The sequence below is a fragment of the Littorina saxatilis genome, linkage group LG17 (assembly GCF_037325665.1).
Source record: "Littorina saxatilis isolate snail1 linkage group LG17, US_GU_Lsax_2.0, whole genome shotgun sequence".
Classification (NCBI taxonomy): Eukaryota; Metazoa; Mollusca; class Gastropoda; order Littorinimorpha; family Littorinidae; genus Littorina; species Littorina saxatilis.
The window spans coordinates 70,636,452-70,656,746 of NC_090261.1; the positions used below are offsets into that span (position 1 = coordinate 70,636,452).

At 45.6% G+C, this 20,295-nt stretch overlaps 1 protein-coding gene across 1 annotated transcript in view; it reads left to right on the forward strand.

Annotated features, from left to right (window-relative positions):
• Positions 1-240: 240 nt before the first annotated feature.
• LOC138952397 (WD repeat-containing protein 64-like) overlaps positions 241-20,295 on the forward strand; it is a gene marked incomplete at its 5' end in the record, with an annotated part of 107,277 nt that continues 87,222 nt past the window's right edge. Inside the window, 7 exon segments of the mRNA XM_070324063.1 lie at positions 241-347; positions 6,633-6,662; positions 15,390-15,500; positions 16,399-16,613; positions 17,407-17,449; positions 18,277-18,374; positions 19,263-19,396. Of these exon segments, the coding sequence (XP_070180164.1) occupies positions 241-347; positions 6,633-6,662; positions 15,390-15,500; positions 16,399-16,613; positions 17,407-17,449; positions 18,277-18,374; positions 19,263-19,396 (738 nt within the window).

The following is a 20,295-nucleotide window of genomic DNA, read 5'->3' on the forward strand; positions in this document are numbered from 1 at the left end:
ACACACACACGCACCGTACCTTTAATTTACCAAAAATAAAACAATTGATAATGATTTATCCTTGTGTTTCGCATAGTTTTAAAGTTATACCTACACATCTGCTTGTGTTGTGTATTTCAGGAGATCGGAAGAGAAGTTTTAAAGTTATACCTACAGATCTGCTTGTGTTGTGTATTTCAGGAGATCGGAAGAGAAGTTTTAAAGTTGTATTTAAAGTGCTGTGTTTATTGTGTATTTCAGGAGACCGCAAGAGAAGAGACTCTGTGCAACATATCAAGTACATCTCTGCCCTGGATTGTTACATTGCGTCTTCACAGAAGGGGGCCATATCCGTGTGGACCAGCAAGGTATGTGTGTGTGTGTGTGTGTGTGTGTGTGTGTGTGTGTGAAAGGGGGTGGGTGTGTGTGTGTGTGTCTGTCAGTGTGTGTCTGTTTGTGTGTATGTGTGCGTGTGTGTGTGTGTGTGTGTGTGTGTGTGTGTGAAAGGGGGTGATGTGTGTGTGCGTATGTGCGTGCGTGCGTGCGTGCGCGCGTGCGTGTGTGTGTGCGTGAGTGCGTGTGTCTGTGTCTGTCTGACTGTCTAATTTTCTGTCCGCGCTTGCTTGCGTGTGTGCATGGGTATACAATACAAAACACCCTCGGTGTGACCCATCTTGCGTGTGTGCATGGGTATATAATACAAAACACCCTCGGTGTGACCCATCTTGCGTGTGTGCATGGGAATACAATACAAAGCACCCTCGGTGTGACCCATCTTGCGTGTGTGCATGGGTATATAATACAAAACAGCCTCGGTGTGACCCATCTTGCGTGTGTGCATGGGTATATAATACAAAACACCCTCGGTGTGACCCATCTGTCGTGTGTGCATGGGTATATAATACAAAACACCCTCGGTGTGACCCATCTTGCGTGTGTGCATGGGTATATAATACAAAGCACCCTCGGTGTGACCCATCTTGCGTGTGTGCATGGGTATACAATACAAAACAGCCTCGGTGTGACCCATCTTGCGTGTGTGCATGGGTATACAATACAAAACAGCCTCGGTGTGACCCATCTTGCGTGTGTGCATGGGTATATAATACAAAACACCCTCGGTGTGACCCATCTTGCGTGTGTGCATGGGTATATAATACAAAACACCCTCGGTGTGACCCATCTTGCGTGTGTGCATGGGTATATAATACAAAGCACCCTCGGTGTGACCCATCTTGCGTGTGTGCATGGGTATATAATACAAAACACCCTCGGTGTGACCCATCTTGCGTGTGTGCATGGGTATATAATACAAAACAGCCTCGGTGTGACCCATCTTGCGTGTGTGCATGGGTATATAATACAAAACAGCCTCGGTGTGACCCATCTTGCGTGTGTGCATGGGTATATAATACAAAACAGCCTCGGTGTGACCCATCTTGCGTGTGTGCATGGGTATATAATACAAAACAGCCTCGGTGTGACCCATCTTGCGTGTGTGCATGGAAATACAATACAAAACACCCTCGGTGTGACCCATCTTGCGTGTGTGCATGGGAATACAATACAAAACACCCTCGGTGTGACCCATCTTGCGTGTGTGCATGGGTATACAATACAAAACACCCTCGGTGTGACCCATCTTGCGTGTGTGCATGGGAATACAATGCAAAACACCCTCGGTGTGACCCATCTTGCGTGTGTGCATGGGAATACAATACAAAACACCCTCGGTGTGACCCATCTTGCGTGTGTGCATGGGAATACAATACAAAACACCCTCGGTGTGACCCATCTTGCGTGTGTGCATGGGTATACAATACAAAACACCCTCGGTGTGACCCATCTTGCGTGTGTGCATGGGAATACAATACAAAACACCCTCGGTGTGACCCATCTTGCGTGTGTGCATGGGAATACAATACAAAACACCCTCGGTGTGACCCATCTTGCGTGTGTGCATGGGTATACAATACAAAACACCCTCGGTGTGACCCATCTTGCGTGTGTGCATGGGAATACAATACAAAACACCCTCGGTGTGACCCATCTTGCGTGTGTGCATGGGAATACAATACAAAACACCCTCGGTGTGACCCATCTTGCGTGTGTGCATGGGTATACAATACAAAACACCCTCGGTGTGACCCATCTTGCGTGTGTGCATGGGAATACAATACAAAACACCCTCGGTGTGACCCATCTTGCGTGTGTGCATGGGTATACAATACAAAACACCCTCGGTGTGACCCATCTGTCGTGTGTGCATGGGTATACAATACAAAACACCCTCGGTGTGACCCATCTGTCGTGTGTGCATGGGAATACAATACAAAACACCCTGTCCCTCGGTGTGACCCATCTGTCGTGTGTGCATGGGAATACAATACAAAACACCCTGTCCCTCGGTGTGACCCATCTGTCGTATAAAGGCCCACTCCGCCTCGTGGAAAAAGTTGGTCTCATCGTCTCAGACCTGGCCAGGCTATTACATTGGGTTAAGACCACCCCTCCACTTGGTCACATACCAAAAATGAACAACCTGGGTGCTCTCTGTAAACTGGCGTGGTGGTGGTTTTTGTCGTAGGTGTCGTAAATTAATTCATACCAAAAAAAGAATTCCAACTACCCACAGCAAGCAGTCTCGGTGTTGATGTTTGGCATGTGACCAAGCCGGTTGAGGGATGGTCTTATCCCCTGTTTAAGCCGGGCCACATTTGAGACAGTGGGGCGAACTTAATGTTTTGCTATAGCCGTATTTACCGGCCCCCACTACTGACCAAGCTGCACACCACGTGTCGGCTTAATTGGCCCATATCAACCACAGATTTGAGTGCGGACAGGACAAACAAACAGACAGACTAACAAGTAAGCAAGCAAGGAGACTCACAAAAAGAGTGAAACCCGTATTCTTCTGATCCCCATCCCCCCACTTTCAGGGACAGGGGTTGGGGGTGGGTGATGGTGGAGGGGGGGGGGAGGAATACGGGTTTAATTTTTGTGTTCTTTTGTTTGCTGTCTTGCTTGCTTGCTTGTTAGTCGGTGTGTTAGTTTTTCCTGTTGTCCTTTTGTCCGCACCCAAATCTCTGGTTGCTATGTGCCCATTAACTTGATTAAGCTGACGAATACAGACGGACGGGCAGTTTAACTGAAGAGAATGCAGACGGACGGGCAGTTTACCTGAAGAGAATACAGACGGACGGGCAGTTTAACTGAAGAGAATACAGACGGACGGGCAGTTTAACTGAAGAGAATACAGACGGACGGGCAGTTTAACTGAAGAGAATACAGACGGACGGGCAGTTTAACTGAAGAGAATACAGACGGACGGGCAGTTTAACTGAAGAGAATACAGACGGACGGGCAGTTTACCTGAAGAGAATACAGACGGACGGGCAGTTTACCTGAAGAGAATACAGACGGACGGGCAGTTTACCTGAAGAGAATACAGACGGACGGGCAGTTTAACTGAAGAGAATACAGACGGACGGGCAGTTTAACTGAAGAGAATACAGACGGACGGGCAGTTTAACTGAAGAGAATACAGACGGACGGGCAGTTTAACTGAAGAGAATACAGACGGACGGGCAGTTTAACTGAAGAGAATACAGACGGACGGGCAGTTTACCTGAAGAGAATACAGACGGACGGGCAGTTTAACTGAAGAGAATACAGACGGACGGGCAGTTTACCTGAAGAGAATACAGACGGACGGGCAGTTTAACTGAAGAGAATACAGACGGACGGGCAGTTTAACTGAAGAGAATACAGACGGACGGGCAGTTTAACTGAAGAGAATACAGACGGACGGGCAGTTTACCTGAAGAGAATACAGACGGACGGGCAGTTTACCTGAAGAGAATACAGACGGACGGGCAGTTTAACTGAAGAGAATACAGACGGACGGGCAGTTTAACTGAAGAGAATACAGACGGACGGGCAGTTTAACTGAAGAGAATGCATTAACAAAACAATATTTCAAAAGTGATTCTCTCAAGCACAATCGTATATGCACAGACCACAGTTAATGCGTTTGTGTCTGACACAGATAGTCACAATCCCCACTGCAATCCAACCTTTAAAGATCCAATAAAGAAAAGTCTCAGGGGGTTGAGACAAGGCCTGGGTTGTCCCCCACGCCGATAACTCACTCCCCAATCGATAGCAATGTGACCGTTTCTACAATACCAGACTGCAGCTATAGTTCCAAAAGCTGTCAGCATTGTTGGGAGTAATTGGTTTTATCGCAGTTGATGGTAATAGCAATAAAGGCAAGGTGTGAGGAAAGTAGGTAGGTATTGGTCTTGTATTTGTCAGCGTGATATATTTTCAAGTTTATTGTTGTTGTTGACCGATTCTACAATACCAAACTGCGGCTATAGTTCCAAAAGCTGTCAGCATTGTTGGGAGTAATTGGTTTTATCGCAGTTGATGATAATAGAAATGAAGGCAAGGTAAGAGGAATGTGGGGGGTATTGGTCTTGATTTTGTCAGGGTGTAAGAGTTTCACGTTTATTGTTGTTCATGTTGTTGTTGGTGGTGGTGTTGGTGTTGATGTCGGTGTTGTTAGTTATGCGCAACTAATCTCGTGACACCAGGGCGAATAACAAGCACTCTAAAGATTATGTCCGATCAGGGATAAAAGCTGGTTCTTGGCTTCATGACTTCGACCTAAGGTTTAGTTAGAATACCTTGGAAAGTTTGGGACATAATGGGCTTGCGGGGATCATCCTTTTCTGAGGTCGAAAGTTGCTTGTTCATTTCTGTGCTTGTTATTTTCTGAGGTGCCAGAACATAGATGACGTACGTTTCTTTGTTTCTCAGGTTTTGGTTATTATAGCGCGCTCCCTCATGTTTGTGTGTGCGCACGATTGCTAAGGCCAAACCAAAATATAATTATGTTGGTTTAGGGTAACATGACCAAACCAAATAGGGTCGGTAGGTCGGCTTTTAAAAAAAAAAAAAAAAAGTTTTAGTCTCGGTATGGTTCGCAAAATGTGCCAGAGGTTGTGTTTTTTATTTTTTTTATTTGAGAAATGAAAAAAAAGTGTTAGCGTGGCGTCGGCGGGAAAAAATAGGGTCGGTCGGGTTACGGTAAACCAACATCTCTCTCTCACTCTCTCTCTCTCTTTCTCTCTCTCTTTCTCTCTCTCTCACTCTCTCTCTCTCTCTCTCTCTCTCTCTCTCTCTCTCTCTCTCTCTCTCTCTCTCTCTCTCTCTCTCTCTCTCTCTCTCTACCAGCTTGTACTTATAATTACTTGCATAGTATGCATTTGATTTTATGAATAACCACATATGTATGCTCTTCATGCTTCATCTTCATCATCATCATCATCATCATCATCATCATCGCCATCTTTATCATCACGTGCTGAAGTTTTCTGACTTTTTAACTTTTTAATTTTTAATTTTTCAATTTTATCATTGTGTGTCTGTGCGTCCCAAGGACAGATTGTAAGAAAAGGCGTAGCCTTAAATCTTAATCCTTGTTAAATAAAGTTCAATTCAATTCAATTCTCTCTCTCTCTCTCTCTCAGCTCTCTCTCTCTCTCTCTCTCTCTCTCTCTCTCTCTCTCTCTCTCTCTCTCTCTCTCTCTCTCTCTCTCTCTCTCTCTCTCTCTCTCTCTCTCTCTCTAAAACAAAAACTGTGCGTACCGATTAACAAGCATGATACACCAGCGTCGAGGGTCGATTGATAAATCTGCTCGTGAGAAAATGCTTCTGTTCATTTGCTTTATATCGATCACATCCGATACAGGCCCTAGACCATAGTCAATAATCTATGTTTGGTATTTAAATGGACGGCACATTAAACAAATGGCTGGGATGTGACAAATTACGTTTTGATACGTAATGAGACATAATGTTCTCAAATCTGTAATATTCAAGCCAAAGAGAGCTATTTTCGTCGTTAATTCACTGCAATATTATATAAGTTAATGGAGGATGCAAACTTTTCATGTAGTTTTATTGGGATACATAAACAACACCCAGCAACCTTCCTACTGTTATAAGGCGAAAATGCTTTCCTTATACACGTTAACCTTCGTTAGCTTGTACATACTGTTTGTCTAAACTTTGGAATCTACCTTTGAATCGACGACTTACGGAACGAGTTATAAAGCACTGCTAATGTTAGGTGCCTGTGATCCCGGTAAATCCTCTTAGATCGACTGGCAGTGGGTATTGTGACGAATCGTGAGTTCACCGCGCGTCGAACACAGGCGTTGCTCCATGGGCGGTGTGCTGATAAAATGTTTCACGGTTTATGTTGCTCGATGAGTCGTTTCTTGTGTTCGAAGCAGCGCGGTTTAAAAAGAACGGAATATGCCTGTTTTTGTTTGTTTTTCAAACCACATATGGACTTGGCTTAGACTTACAGACTAAAGAAAGAAAGCAAAGAAAATTAGTCAGCAAAGAAAGACCTGTCGAAGATTTTAATTAATTTTAAAAGACAATAACGAGTTTGTCACTGTTATTCTTCTTCTTATTGCTTTAGCATTGTTATTTTTAATTATTTTGTTATGAATGAATGATTGAATGAATAACCCTGGAATGATTGCATATTGCTGTATCAATGTAAGTACTGTTTATTCTGCCTCATGTCTTGTTTACTAACACACCAATATTTTGTTGTTTCTGTCTCGTTTCAGTTGAGACTCCAGACATGTGTGGACATAAACGTAAGTAAACACAATTATTTTAAAACACATAATATATCAATAAAATAAAAACCAGAAGAAGAAGAAATCTAACCATGTGTCATGTGGATAGTTTATCAGCGATACTATGACTTCACAAGTGTTTTTCTTCTTTATGGCCACAAGAAAATACCTCTCGCTGTCTATCTGTTTGTGTGTTTGTCAGTCTGTCTGTCTGTCTCTGGCTCTCTGTCTGCATCTCTCTCTCTCTCTCTCTCTCTCTCTCTCTCTCTCTCTCTCTCTCTCTCTCTCTCTCTCTCTCTCTCTCTCTCTCTCACTCTCTCTCACCCTGTCTATCATAATGCGTAGACATAAAAGACTTTATTATCTCAACAGAGAAAATAATGTATGGTGTGTATATATATATAACAACATGAAACATTGAGATACATTAAAAGTATTAGATATGAATAATTAACAGAGTTCATGTTTGTCTTCTTTGAGTAACATAGTCCACTGCACAGACATCCAGTGTTGTCATCATTTTCACGAGTTTTCATTCACAAGCACCTGGGAAATAAATCTCATGTTCCCCAGGCAATAAATCCCCGGTTACCATAGTTGAAGGAAGCAGGTTATACATGGCTAATCAAAAGCAAACCCAATAGAAACGCTCGGGGATTCTTCGGCTCTTTTCATTGGTGTTTCCCCAGACCTAAACAGACGACACGACACTGCTTGTCACGTTTCAATATATCACTTAAGGTGATTATGAACCGGTTAATTACTACTAATTAACTAACCACACCACGATCCACTCTCGCAGTCATACAATTAAATAGAGTCAACAAAAGTATAAGTTTCAGACGCCTGTTTATGTATAAACTCTCCACCTCCCTCGAGCCTTCACTCAAAATATGTTCCTTTTACGTTCTCAACACGTAAAAAACCAGTGTTCACTGACAAAATGCCAGTAGTATATAGAAAATTATAGTAACACGCTGAACCCGTGTAAATATAGTTAAATGCGAATGTTCTGTTCGAAAAGCTCTAGTTCGTGCAGGTGTCACCACCCCACGTTGTCACTACTCCAATGAAATCACAGATACGAAAAGACAACGGTGGTCAACGGGGTGCGTACGACATGGTGCACTTAGCTTTATCTCTGCTGCTGCTGCTTAGCCGGTATGCTGGTTAGCCGGTTCGCTGGTTAGCGTGTCCGCTGGTTAGCCGGTTCGCTGGTTAGCCGGTCCGCTGGTTAGCCGGTCTCCTGGTTAGCGTAGCTTCAACAGGTCCCGCCAAAGTCAGCCGTGCAGACGTTACAGGAACACGTAACGAAGCGAAGCGAAACGAACGGAGGCTGCAAACAGAAAGCATCGGTGCACTAAACATGTCAGCTACCCCTCACCCACCACCTTAAAACATGTCATCTTTAAATACCTCATCGAGCACGTGGGCCTGCACAAAACGGACTTTTTACAACAACAAAACAGCCATTTTCCGTCCTTCTCTCCCTATCTGCAAAAACCATATACAGATTAGTATTTTAGCGTCACAGAGAGTAAATTATGCGCTAACCTGGAAAGAACAACAGAGAGTATTTCATTCCACAACACAGACTCATCAACAGCGTTAAATAATGATTTATTACCTCAAAAGCCTATGATTGTACTCTCAATGGAAGCAAAGTCCGCTTCCTCCCTGGAACAGCCTCTGTTCGTCAACAGTGACCAAAAACCTCCAGAACCCCTTGTCGAATCCTTATGCGAAAGCCATCGCCGACGAAGGAAAGTTGACGACTTGTCCTCAGCAAAGTACTGGCAGTGAGACAGGAAAAACTAGTGGAAGCTCCCCTAGAGTGCCGAATACAATATTCGGTGAAAAACCATCATACTCTAGAAACTGTGTATTAGATCCTTCCCCTTCTGCCGCTGGGTGTCAAGTGCCCCGTGCTTGTGTCTCTCTCAGACAACCTAGCCAATAACACGTGACTGACCTTGTCACAAAACCAGTCCAGCTATACACAATTCTGCCTCCCAAGCAGAAAAAAGACACGAGAAACTCAATCCCTGAAAATCCCGTGTGCGCTGTCAGCGAAAAACCGTCAGCCCTATGACAGCAGAAACCTCCACTGTAAAACTCGTGCGCAGCAAACCCTCCGTGTTCATTGAGCACTGTCAGCAAACTCTGCTGTAGCCCAATATCACGTACAGGCGCTTTCTATCATAATCGACCAAGAACAGGCACTCCACTGAGTGACACTTTCTTGGTCTCTGTCACCCGATCGTGACACACCTCCCCTCTTCAAGACGAAACCTCGGTTTCGCTCACAGTCATGTTCTCCTCTACAGCCCGAGAGAGAAAGTCAGCTCCAACATTGTTGGCGCCCGGAATGACGCGTACCGTGAATTGGTACGGTTGGAGAATGAACGCCCAGCGCATAAGTCTGGCGTTTGCCAACCTTGCAACCTGAAGATATTGCAGGGGTTGATGGTCTGTTTCCAGACAGAAAGGTCGTCCTCAAGATCAGGTGAGATGTGCACGTCCGTGTGATCCTCACTAGCCTCCAACGGACAAACTGGTACACGTCCTCCTCCCTGTTCTTCCGTTGTCTCGTCCATCACGACAGCAACTGCTTCTGTCACTTTGTCCTTTTCCCCGTAGGCAGTCCTCTCTATGTAGGCGCGCAGCAGGTTGGCGTGGTACAGGCGTGCTTTCCCGTTCATCATGATCCTGTAGTCGTTCTGGCCCACCCTCGCTGTCACCTCAAAAGGTCCTTGCCACTGCAGTTGTAGCTTGTTGTGTTTGACAGGTAGAAGTAGCAACACCCGTTCTCCAATCTTGAAGCTGCGCGGCCGTGCCTTGCGGTCGAATCCTCGCGCGTAACGCTGTGCTGCTCTTCCCAGGTTCTCTTGAGCCAGTTTGCAGGTCTCTTCAATCCTGTTCCTGAGTTCTACGATGTAGGTCGCTGTCGTCTGCACCTCCTCGTCAGCTTCTTCGTCCGTCCAGGCTTGACGCAGGATAGCCATGGGACCGCGTACCTGTCTGCCGTACAACAACTCAAATGGGGAAAAACCCAAGCTCTCCTGAGGAACCTCGCGGTATGCAAAAAGCAATGCTGGGATGTACCTGTCCCACGTGCGTGGTTTCTCCTGAGCTAGTTTCCTCAGCATGGTCTTCAAGGTGCCATTGAACCTTTCCACCAGTCCGTTGCACTGAGCATGGTAAGGAGTGGTGAAGTGCTGCTCCAGTGATAGCAGTCGTGCTGCCTCCGCCATCACTCCTCCCGTGAACTGCGTGCCTCTGTCGGTGAGTACCTCTGATGGAATTCCCAGCCGGGACCACATAGTAACCAGAGCCTCAGCTACTCGCGTGGCTTCAATCGATTTCAGAGGGATCGCCTCTGGGTATCGAGTAGCGTAGTCCACCATGGTCAAAATGTATCTGTTTCCGTCCTCAGACGCAGGCAAGATGGGCCCGATGATGTCCACTGCCACCCGACGAAAGGGTTCGTCGATGAGCGGCATCTTCTCCAAGGGGACCTTCCTCACCCTTCCTTTGGCCACCACCTTCTGGCACTTATCGCAGGACGCGCAGAAACGTCGGACATCCGTGCAGATGCCTGGCCAGTAAAAGTGGCGCCAGACACGATCCGTGGTCTTCTTGGTGCCAAGATGACCTCCCAGAATCGAGTCGTGTGCCGTTGCCATGACACCCTCGCGAAACTCGCGAGGCACGACAACCTGTTTGAATGTACCTTCTTGGTTGCTGAACTCCCGGTAGAGCAACTTCTTGTCCCTGAGGAACTTTGACCTCCCATGCTTCCCGCTCAGCTTCACCTTCCCCGACTTCGCGTGCTCCCGAGGAGTCGCTAATGTCGGATCAGATGCCTGAGCCTTCGCGAGAAGCGCGGGGGTCACGTTCCCCAGGGCAGCTCGTGCAGCAGGTAGGGGTTTGAGAGGTTTGTCCTCTCGCTCCGCCTGTGCCCGCGTGAGCACTGAAATGACGTCGGGAGACCGATAAACGGGAACCTCCCTGGTGACGCCGTCCACAAACTGAACCCGGTTTCCAATGAGCAGGTCGCATGGAGGATCGTCCATGACGACGGCCACAATGGTCCCCGTGAACAACGGTGTTACGACCTTGATCACTGCCGTGTTCAAGTCGTAAGCGTGAGATGCCTCGGCCATTCTCACCCTGATGCTGTCTCCTGTGTAGGCCATAGCTGGAACTAGACTCGCCCGAACCACTATCATGTCTGCCCCTGTGTCCCGCAGACCTTCGCCCTTCACTCCGTTAACGTAGACGTTGCAGTGGGGCTGGAAATGTTTCCTGGAGCACGGAACGCAGAGTTGTGGAATTGTGCATGAGCTCGTGACGTCCCTTAGCTCCTCACCGCCAACAAAGTGTACGCCCTTCTGGTCAGCCTGTCTCCTGTGGCAGTCCTTCTTCACGTGGCCCCGCTTGTTGCAGTAATAACACTGGATGTCAGTTCTGGAACTTGATCCTTTGTGTCCCTGATCGTCCTTCCCGTCCTTGGGTCCTGAAGAACCTGAATTTCCCGATTTTCCCGGCCGTGAGCCTGAAGATTTGCCAGAGATCGCCTGGGCGTCCTCGTGTACTCTGATCCAGTCGGCTGCCTCCTGAGTAGTCTTAGGCTGGTGCTCCTGCACGAAGGTCACCACCTCAGGTCGCAGGCTGGACATCAGTTGTTCCATGACAATGAGGTCGGCAAGGTCGTTGACGGTCCAGTCCTTTTCGGCCATCTCCACCCAGCGCCGCAGGTAGAGATTAAGGCGTGCCACAAACTGATGGCTCAGCTCGCCGCTCAGTCTCTTGCTGTTACGCAGACGTCGTCTGTAGGCTTCAGCAGTCAGGTTGAAGCGCTGGAGTAACGCCTTCTTTAGTGCCTGATAGTCTCTCGCCTCGTCGTCATCCAAAGCGTTGTAGAGCTGCAATGCGCGTCCTTTTAAGCAGGTGCTAAGGCGGCTAGCCCACGTGGCCTCTTCCCACTTCTGGTCAGATGCAATGCGCTCAAACCGGCGTAAAAAGTCGTCGAGCTCGTCCTTGTCATCGTCGAACGTCGGCAGTCTCGTACGGTCGGCAACAAACGTCGGCGCGCTAGCCTGAGTAAGCGTACCCTTCTCGGCCTGTAGCCTAGCTAGCTCTAGCTGGTGATCGCGATCCGCCTGTTCCTTCCGGTCTAGTCTGTCACGTTCGTCTTTCTTTTCCTGTCTGTCAAGTTCGTCTTTCTTTTCTTGTCTGTCCCGTTCGGCCTGTCGTTCTTGTCTGTCAAGCTCGTCTTTCTTGTCTTGTCTGTCACGTTCGTCCTTCTTGTCCTGTCTGTCACGTTCGGCCTGTCGTTCTTGTCTGTCAAGCTCTTCTTTTCTCGTCTGTCGCTCTATGTCTTCCTTACGTTCTAACTCCTTGCGCTTAAGCAAACTACGCGCTCTAACGCGTGCGTCTCGCTCTGTCTGTTCCTCGCTACCAGGAGTCTCGAAAGTTATTCTCCTCGTAGGAGATCCCCCTGTAGCCATGGTTAGTTTTAGCAAAGCTTTATCACAAAAGTAAGTCTAACGCAGCTATAGCTAGAACACGCGGTGATGAAAGCGATGGATACAAAAATCCAGTAACCAGAAAATGCAGAAGAAAAATCCAAACGGTGTAGAACAAATCGCGTAGCCTACTTTATGGCTGCTTTTTGCGGTGAAACAAAGTGTTTCCCACAGCCGTGGCCTACTTTATCGGCTGCTTTTTGCGGTGAAACAGAGTGTCTCCCACAGCCTTGGTTAGGACAGAAGTCCTCGGACCCTTCCCCCCCAAAATTCCAACAAAGTCAAAATATGGAGAAAAATCCAAGTAAAACAAGACGGTAGAAATGTAACCTGTTACAGAATGCGAAACAACAATGTAGAGAAAACTGAGTAAAACGAATAACAAATCCGCTAACCCCGCTCAGCTCTCTGCAACGGAAAACTCTGAACGTACAACAACAAAGATTCACAAACAAAGGAAAGGGAGGTAATCACAGTTAGCGCATACAATAACTCACAAATTACAATTTACATTTCCTGCAAGATGTGAATCGCTTAAGGTGTGGTATATGATCAAAACTATACAAAAAAGGGTAGCACCAAGCAGAAAATAAGTCGAGCACTGACGAGATTATCTGCTCTTAGTTATCCTTAATTGGTGGGTCTTTATCAGTTGGAAATTAACTGAGTAAATCCCGGCTTGGCCCCCATGTGTCACGTTTCAATATATCACTTAAGGTGATTATGAACCGGTTAATTACTACTAATTAACTAACCACACCACGATCCACTCTCGCAGGCATACAATTAAATAGAGTCAACAAAAGTATAAGTTTCAGACGCCTGTTTATGTATAAACTCTCCACCTCCCTCGAGCCTTCACTCAAAATATGTTCCTTTTACGTTCTCAACACGTAAAAAACCAGTGTTCACTGACAAAATGCCAGTAGTATATAGAAAATTATAGTAACACGCTGAACCCGTGTAAATATAGTTAAATGCGAATGTTCTGTTCGAAAAGCTCTAGTTCGTGCAGGTGTCACACCCCACGTTGTCACTACTCCAATGAAATCATAGATACGAAAAGACAACGGTGGTCAACGGGGTGCGTACGACATGGTGCACTTAGCTTTATCTCTGCTGCTGCTGCTTAGCCGGTATGCTGGTTAGCCGGTTCGCTGGTTAGCGTGTCCGCTGGTTAGCCGGTTCGCTGGTTAGCCGGTCCGCTGGTTAGCCGGTCTCCTGGTTAGCGTAGCTTCAACAGGTCCCGCCAAAGTCAGCCGTGCAGACGTTACAGGAACACGTAACGAAGCGAAGCGAAACGAACGGAGGCTGCAAACAGAAAGCATCGGTGCACTAAACATGTCAGCTACCCCTCACCCACCACCTTAAAACATGTCATCTTTAAATACCTCATCGAGCACGTGGGCCTGCACAAAACGGACTTTTTACAACAACAAAACAGCCATTTTCCGTCCTTCTCTCCCTATCTGCAAAAACCATATACAGATTAGTATTTTAGCGTCACAGAGAGTAAATTATGCGCTAACCTGGAAAGAACAACAGAGAGTATTTCATTCCACAACACAGACTCATCAACAGCGTTAAATAATGATTTATTACCTCAAAAGCCTATGATTGTACTCTCAATGGAAGCAAAGTCCGCTTCCTCCCTGGAACAGCCTCTGTTCGTCAACAGTGACCAAAAACCTCCAGAACCCCTTGTCGAATCCTTATGCGAAAGCCATCGCCGACGAAGGAAAGTTGACGACTTGTCCTCAGCAAAGTACTGGCAGTGAGACAGGAAAAACTAGTGGAAGCTCCCCTAGAGTGCCGAATACAATATTCGGTGAAAAACCATCATACTCTAGAAACTGTGTATTAGATCCTTCCCCTTCTGCCGCTGGGTGTCAAGTGCCCCGTGCTTGTGTCTCTCTCAGACAACCTAGCCAATAACACGTGACTGACCTTGTCACAAAACCAGTCCAGCTATACACAATTCTGCCTCCCAAGCAGAAAAAAGACACGAGAAACTCAATCCCTGAAAATCCCGTGTGCGCTGTCAGCGAAAAACCGTCAGCCCTATGACAGCAGAAACCTCCACTGTAAAACTCGTGCGCAGCAAACCCTCCGTGTTCATTGAGCACTGTCAGCAAACTCTGCTGTAGCCCAATATCACGTACAGGCGCTTTCTATCATAATCGACCAAGAACAGGCACTCCACTGAGTGACACTTTCTTGGTCTCTGTCACCCGATCGTGACACTGCTTTGCAAAGTTCCAAAAACGAACTGGCAAACTGGCAAAAGTAAACAAAAAACAAAACTACTTTATGAAAGGTCATACATTCGTATAAAACAAAGGAAACCCAGCGATATGTTTTGTCTTATTACAGAGTCATGGAGTGCGTGTATCTGTGTTTCGATACACGGACGTTCGGAGAAACACGAACGTCAAGTTCAAATAAAACGACCCCTGACACACACATTTTGACCCGTGCACAAGACGTTGTATCGATAAACGAAGCACAAATAAGAAACAATAATAAAAGCAAAGAACATAGCAACAAGATATGCAAACATCTAACAAAGCCGAACAAGCAGAATGACAGGTCTAATGAAAAACAAAGAGGTACTGAGTCGAAAACAAGATCGCGATTATTTCCTTCGCCGCACGACTCAAATCTTCTGTGACCTTTGACCAAACGTAGCTTCCACATTCGATCACTCAGCTTAATATTTACAACAGAAAGCCGAGGGGGTGGAATACCGAGATGAACCTACAGAACTGTGCATCCTCAAACCTGACATATTCATCCCAACATTTAATGAGCTCAAAAACACAGAAATTTGCTTTCACACGCCAGCTTTGATTGCCAGTGGTTATCAAACCGGGACTCGTGTGGTTATCAGAACGGAACCCGTGTTTCAAAGTATGGCTCCCTGGGTTGATTGTGCACTTATTTTCTCACTACCAAAATGATGACAAAAACGATGTTTGGTGGTTTGTTGACAGACCAGCTTTTTTGTCGGTCCTCGGGGGGCATATCGACTTTTGTTTCATATTTATTGACCGCGGCCTTCGGCCTTGGTCAATAAATATGAAACAAAAGACGATATGCTCCCCCTCGGACCAACAACAAAGCTGGTCTGTCAACAACCCATCAAACATCTTATATTATACAGACGTTTTCTGGCAGTTCTTGTAAATACAATGGTAATTTCTGGTGCTATCAGGAGCCTGCGTGGGTGACGGGGTGCGACTATCTACCCGGAATAAGACGGGTGGCCTGCTGTACAGAACGCAGCATAGCCATATGGGACAACAGAGCCAAAGGCAAATCACAAGTAAGCTGTTACACATGAACATTTGTTATCTCGTGCTAGCCTTATATATGTTCTGTTTAAAGGTGTATTGCAACACACAACAAAACAACAACACAAACCACACTCAACCTTGCTTTATGTTGAAATGTTGATGTATACTTCATGTAAATATAGTGTATGTAATGTATGTACACATATATTTATTTTGTGTGATTAAAAGAACCACATATATGTGCTTGGCAAAAACTATTTAAAACAAAACAAAAATTCTTTAGGGCACACCATAGCCGTCTTCCCACAAGTAAAAAGAAAAAAAAAGGTTTTAAAGAAAAAAAAAGTGTTGATCCAAACGATGATGTTGCAACCAATTGTTGATCCAAACGATGATGTTGCAACCAATTGTTGATCCAAACGATGATGTTGCAACCAATTGTTGATCCAAACGATGATTTTGCAACCAATTGTTGATCCAAACAATGATGTTGCAACCAATTGTTGACCCAAACGATGATGTTGCAACCAATTGTTGATCCAAACGATGATGTTGCAACTAATTGTTGATCCAAACGATGATGTTGCAACTAATTGTTGATCCAAACGATGATGTTGCAACCAATTGTTGATCCAAACGATGATGTTGCAACTAATTGTTGATCCAAACGATGATGTTGCAACTAATTGTTGATCCAAACGATGATGTTGCAACCAATTGTTGATCCAAACGATGATGTTGCAACTAATTGTTGATCCAAACGATGTTGCAACTAATTGTTGATCCAAACGATGATGTTGCAACCAATTGTTGATCCAAACGATGATGTTGCAACTAATTGTTGATCCAAACGATGATGTTGCAACCAATTGTTGATCCAAACAATGATGTTGCAACCAATTGTTGATCCAAACGATGGTGTTGCAGCACATCTTCATCATCAAGCCCATCGAGCACTCCCCGCAGTGCATGACCTACGTCCCCAGCCCGCAAGGCAGTCACGAGGACGTCGTGCTCTTCGGGGACGACCAGGGCTACGTCAACGTGCTGGCCATCAGCGCCAAGGACCTCAACATGAAGAACTCCAAAGGCGAGAAGAGGAACTCCCAGAACGTCACCATTGAGCCCTCCAAGCTCTCAAAGTCAGTGGCTTTGTTTTGTTTTTTTAATTTAGGAGGAGGGGTTGGGGTGGGGAGGCCTTGTTAGGAGAGTGTTTGTAGAAGACAAGGTCTACTTCGACGTTCTGTACCAGCGCCATGGACCTTAACATGAACAATGTCAAGGGCGAGAAGGAGAACTCCCAGAACGTCCTAATTGAGCCCTCCAAGCTCTCAAAGTGTGTGAATGGTTGGGTTTTTGTTTTTTTTTTGGGGGGGGGGCGTGTGTGTGTGTGGTGGGGGGGGGGGGGGGGTGTTGCATGTAAAGGGTATGTTTTAAGAAGACAAGACTATCAGCGCCAAGTTAATGGACGGATGGTGCTTTGTGGCGTTGAGGGGGGGAGGGGGGAGGGTGGCGGCCGGTTGAGGTATTGACCAGAGCTACGTCAACGTGCTTGGCAACCAAGTCAAGGACCTCAGCTGGCAGCAATTGAGAAGAGGGACCACAAGAACGTCGTTATAGAGTCCCCAAGCTTAACCAAGGGGGAATTTGTTTTATTTCTTTTGTGTCTATGTCGGGGCGTCTTCGGATGCAGCTAGCATGCAGCCTGCTTGTGTTAACGTTACCGATGTTCATAAGAGTTTCCGCGCATCACACGAAGGCAGCATGCACTCGCATGATGTTCTTGCTTGAAAAAAGCAATTTGCAAGTGTGTTTTTATCCCCCGGAAGGAAAGAGAGAAAGAAAGTAGGATGTACGAACCATGGAAGTAGTTCCAGAAATGAAGCAGCCGTTAATACGTATTACTATCAATTATGTTGTTCTCTCTGTCTACAGCCCAATCGTTAGACGAAAAATACATGGGGACTGGGTCTTAAAGGTATGTGTATTTTTACCTTCGATGTGTGTGATTGTGTGTGATTGTGTGTGATTGTGTGTGTGATTGTGTGTGATTGTGTGTGCGTGCGTGCGGAGAGAATTATGAATGGAGAGGACTTTTGCGTTGTTTATGATATGTGACCCTCCACCACGGAATGAGTCGCATGTCACCTCGCTCGGCTTTGCGCTAGGCTAATTTAAGTCCGGGGGGTGTCTGGTAACAGTGTGAGGGTCACCTTAGTCACAGGCTTATAACTCAAAAAGTTTTCGCTCTTTTCTAAAACGGTATTCACCACTGGATAGAGCATAAAAAAATCTTTAGGAAAATGTAAAACTATGAAAATCATGAAAAGATGACATGCGACTCATTCCGTGGTGGAGGGTCACATATTGACATTTGTTTCTGGTTGCTAAAAAAATAACCCAGATTGTTGCTTTGTGTGTTTGTTTGTCTCATGAAGCTTGGTGGCGAGAGCTTATCTCCGCTGTGTATTTCTCGGAGAGAAGAATGAATGGAGAGAACTTTTTGGTTGTTCCAGATATTGGCATTTTTGTGGTTGCCAAAAATAACCCAGATTGTTGCTTTGTGTGTTTGTTTGTCTCTCGAAGCTTAGTGACGAGAGCTTATCTCTGCTGTGTATCAATAATCTCGCAAGGTGCTAAACTCTATGCAGGGAAAAAGAGAAAGTCAACTCTTTACGCTTAGAGTCGTCTTGTCCATCAAGACTCCTCTGAATGAACACAGCAGGACCGTTGGGCACGTTAAACACTCTAGATTTATTTCTCGACATGCCTTGTAAAATGGCATGTTCCCTTCTGTTTACACAGGTGAAGTACTTCCCGGATCTGCGTTGTTTTGCGTCCTGTTCCCCGAGCAGTCAGCAGTCCTTTGTACTTGAGGAACCAGAGAGGCTTCATGACAACGGGTCTGTGGTTGTTTTTTTAATATAGCTTTAATTGTTTTTTTATGTTTTGTTTATTTGTTTGTTTGTTTGTTTGTGTGTTGTGGTGTGTGTGTGTGTGTGTGTTTTTTTTAAACAAAATATATTTTTTGTTTTGTTTGGGGGGGGGGGGGGGGGTATCATCTTATTTTCGTGAGTGAAAGGGCACAATCCCTCCCATGTAACAATTTGACCCATAATCAAAGATTTGAATAAGCGTTGGGTGAGATTATTCCCCCATTTGACCATAATTATGCCAAAAGACAACACGCCTGGATGCTTTCTGTGCCGAGTGGGTATTCTCTGATGAACTTCTTTTCTTTAAAAACACTGCATGGTGACTATTTATGAAGACAAATCATAAAACATTATTTCTTACACAGAAAGTACGAAAGATGTTGAGTTTAGGTAGGAGTCCAATGGGGTAGGGGATATGAAAGAGGAAGAGAAAGGTGTCCTGTCTGTCTCTCTGCCTGTCTGTCCATCTCTCTCTCTGTCTGTGTGTCTCTCTGTCTGTCTGGCTGCCTGTCTGTCCATCTCTCTCTCTGTCTGTGTGTCTCTCTGTCTGTCTGGCTGCCTGTCTGTCCATCTCTCTCTCTGTCTGTGTGTCCTCTCTGTCTGTCTGGCTGCCTGTCTGTCCATCTCTCTCTCTGTCTGTGTGTCTCTCTGTCTGTCTGGCTGCCTGTCTGTCCATCTCTCTCTCTGTCTGTGTGTCTCTCTGTCTGTCTGGCTGCCTGTCTGTCCATCTCTCTCTCTGTCTGTGTGTCTCTCTGTCTGTCTGCATTAAGGAAGCGTGTTTGAATTTTGCATGTAAAATGTCATCTTTATACACTCAATAAATGAGTATTTTGTTTTCAATTTCTTCTTCCATAGAGAGGTGCGAGGGGTGTCCATACCCAAAGGTGTCAACTGTTTTGACTACTGTGCACGTGCAAATATCATAGCCACGGGAGGAGTGGACAAAATCATCCGCGTCTGGCATCCCCACATTTTCTCCAGACCTACGGGTATGAGGATAGTTTTGAATCTGAATAATAGGCCGTGAAAAGTAGGATATGCGCCGAAATGGCTGCGATCTGCTGGCCGATGTGAATGCGTGATGTATTGTGTAAAAACATTCCATCTCACACGGCATAAATAAATCCCTGCGCCTTGAATATGTGCGCGATATAAATTGCATAAAAAATAATTTAAAAAATAAATAAATAAAAATCCCTGCGCTTAGAATTGTACCCACGGAATACGCGCGATATAAGCCTCATATTGATTGATTGATTGATTGATTGATTGATTGATTGAATCTGTCTGTCCTTCCTTCTGCCTGCGTCCGTCCGTCAATGTGCACGCCTCTGTGCCTACCTATTTGTTGTTTGCTGGTTATTTTCTGATTCTTTTCCCTTTTTGGCTCACGTAAGTGTAGCCTATGCGATCGTCATTTTTGTCTGTCTGTGCGTGCGTGCGTTGCGTGCGTGCGTATGTATGTATGTATTTATGTATGTATGTATGTCTGTGGTAGAAACTTTAACATTTGACATAACACCGAAATACTCATTTTACCTGGTTATTTTTCAAGCACCATCTTCAAACTATTGAAGTAATGATCAATATTTTGTCGGCATGTGTGTAGTTAAAGTGTGTATCCAAAGAAAACGGGTGGTGGGGGGTTTTGAGGGGGAAAAAGCAGGTGACTGGTTTGTGTCTTGTGTGGTATGTAGACCAGGTCAGGGGTCAAGATCAGGTCAGGTCGCGTGAAGGATTGTGGTATAGATTCAATTTTCAGTTCTCACCTCTGCATTCGCCGATTCGGGGAAGACGATTTCACATTGTTCGGTTTCTTAGCTCCAGAAAAATAGATAAAGAAGATACCAAAGGAGATTGCGTACAGTTTGATCTGCACAGCGTTTTT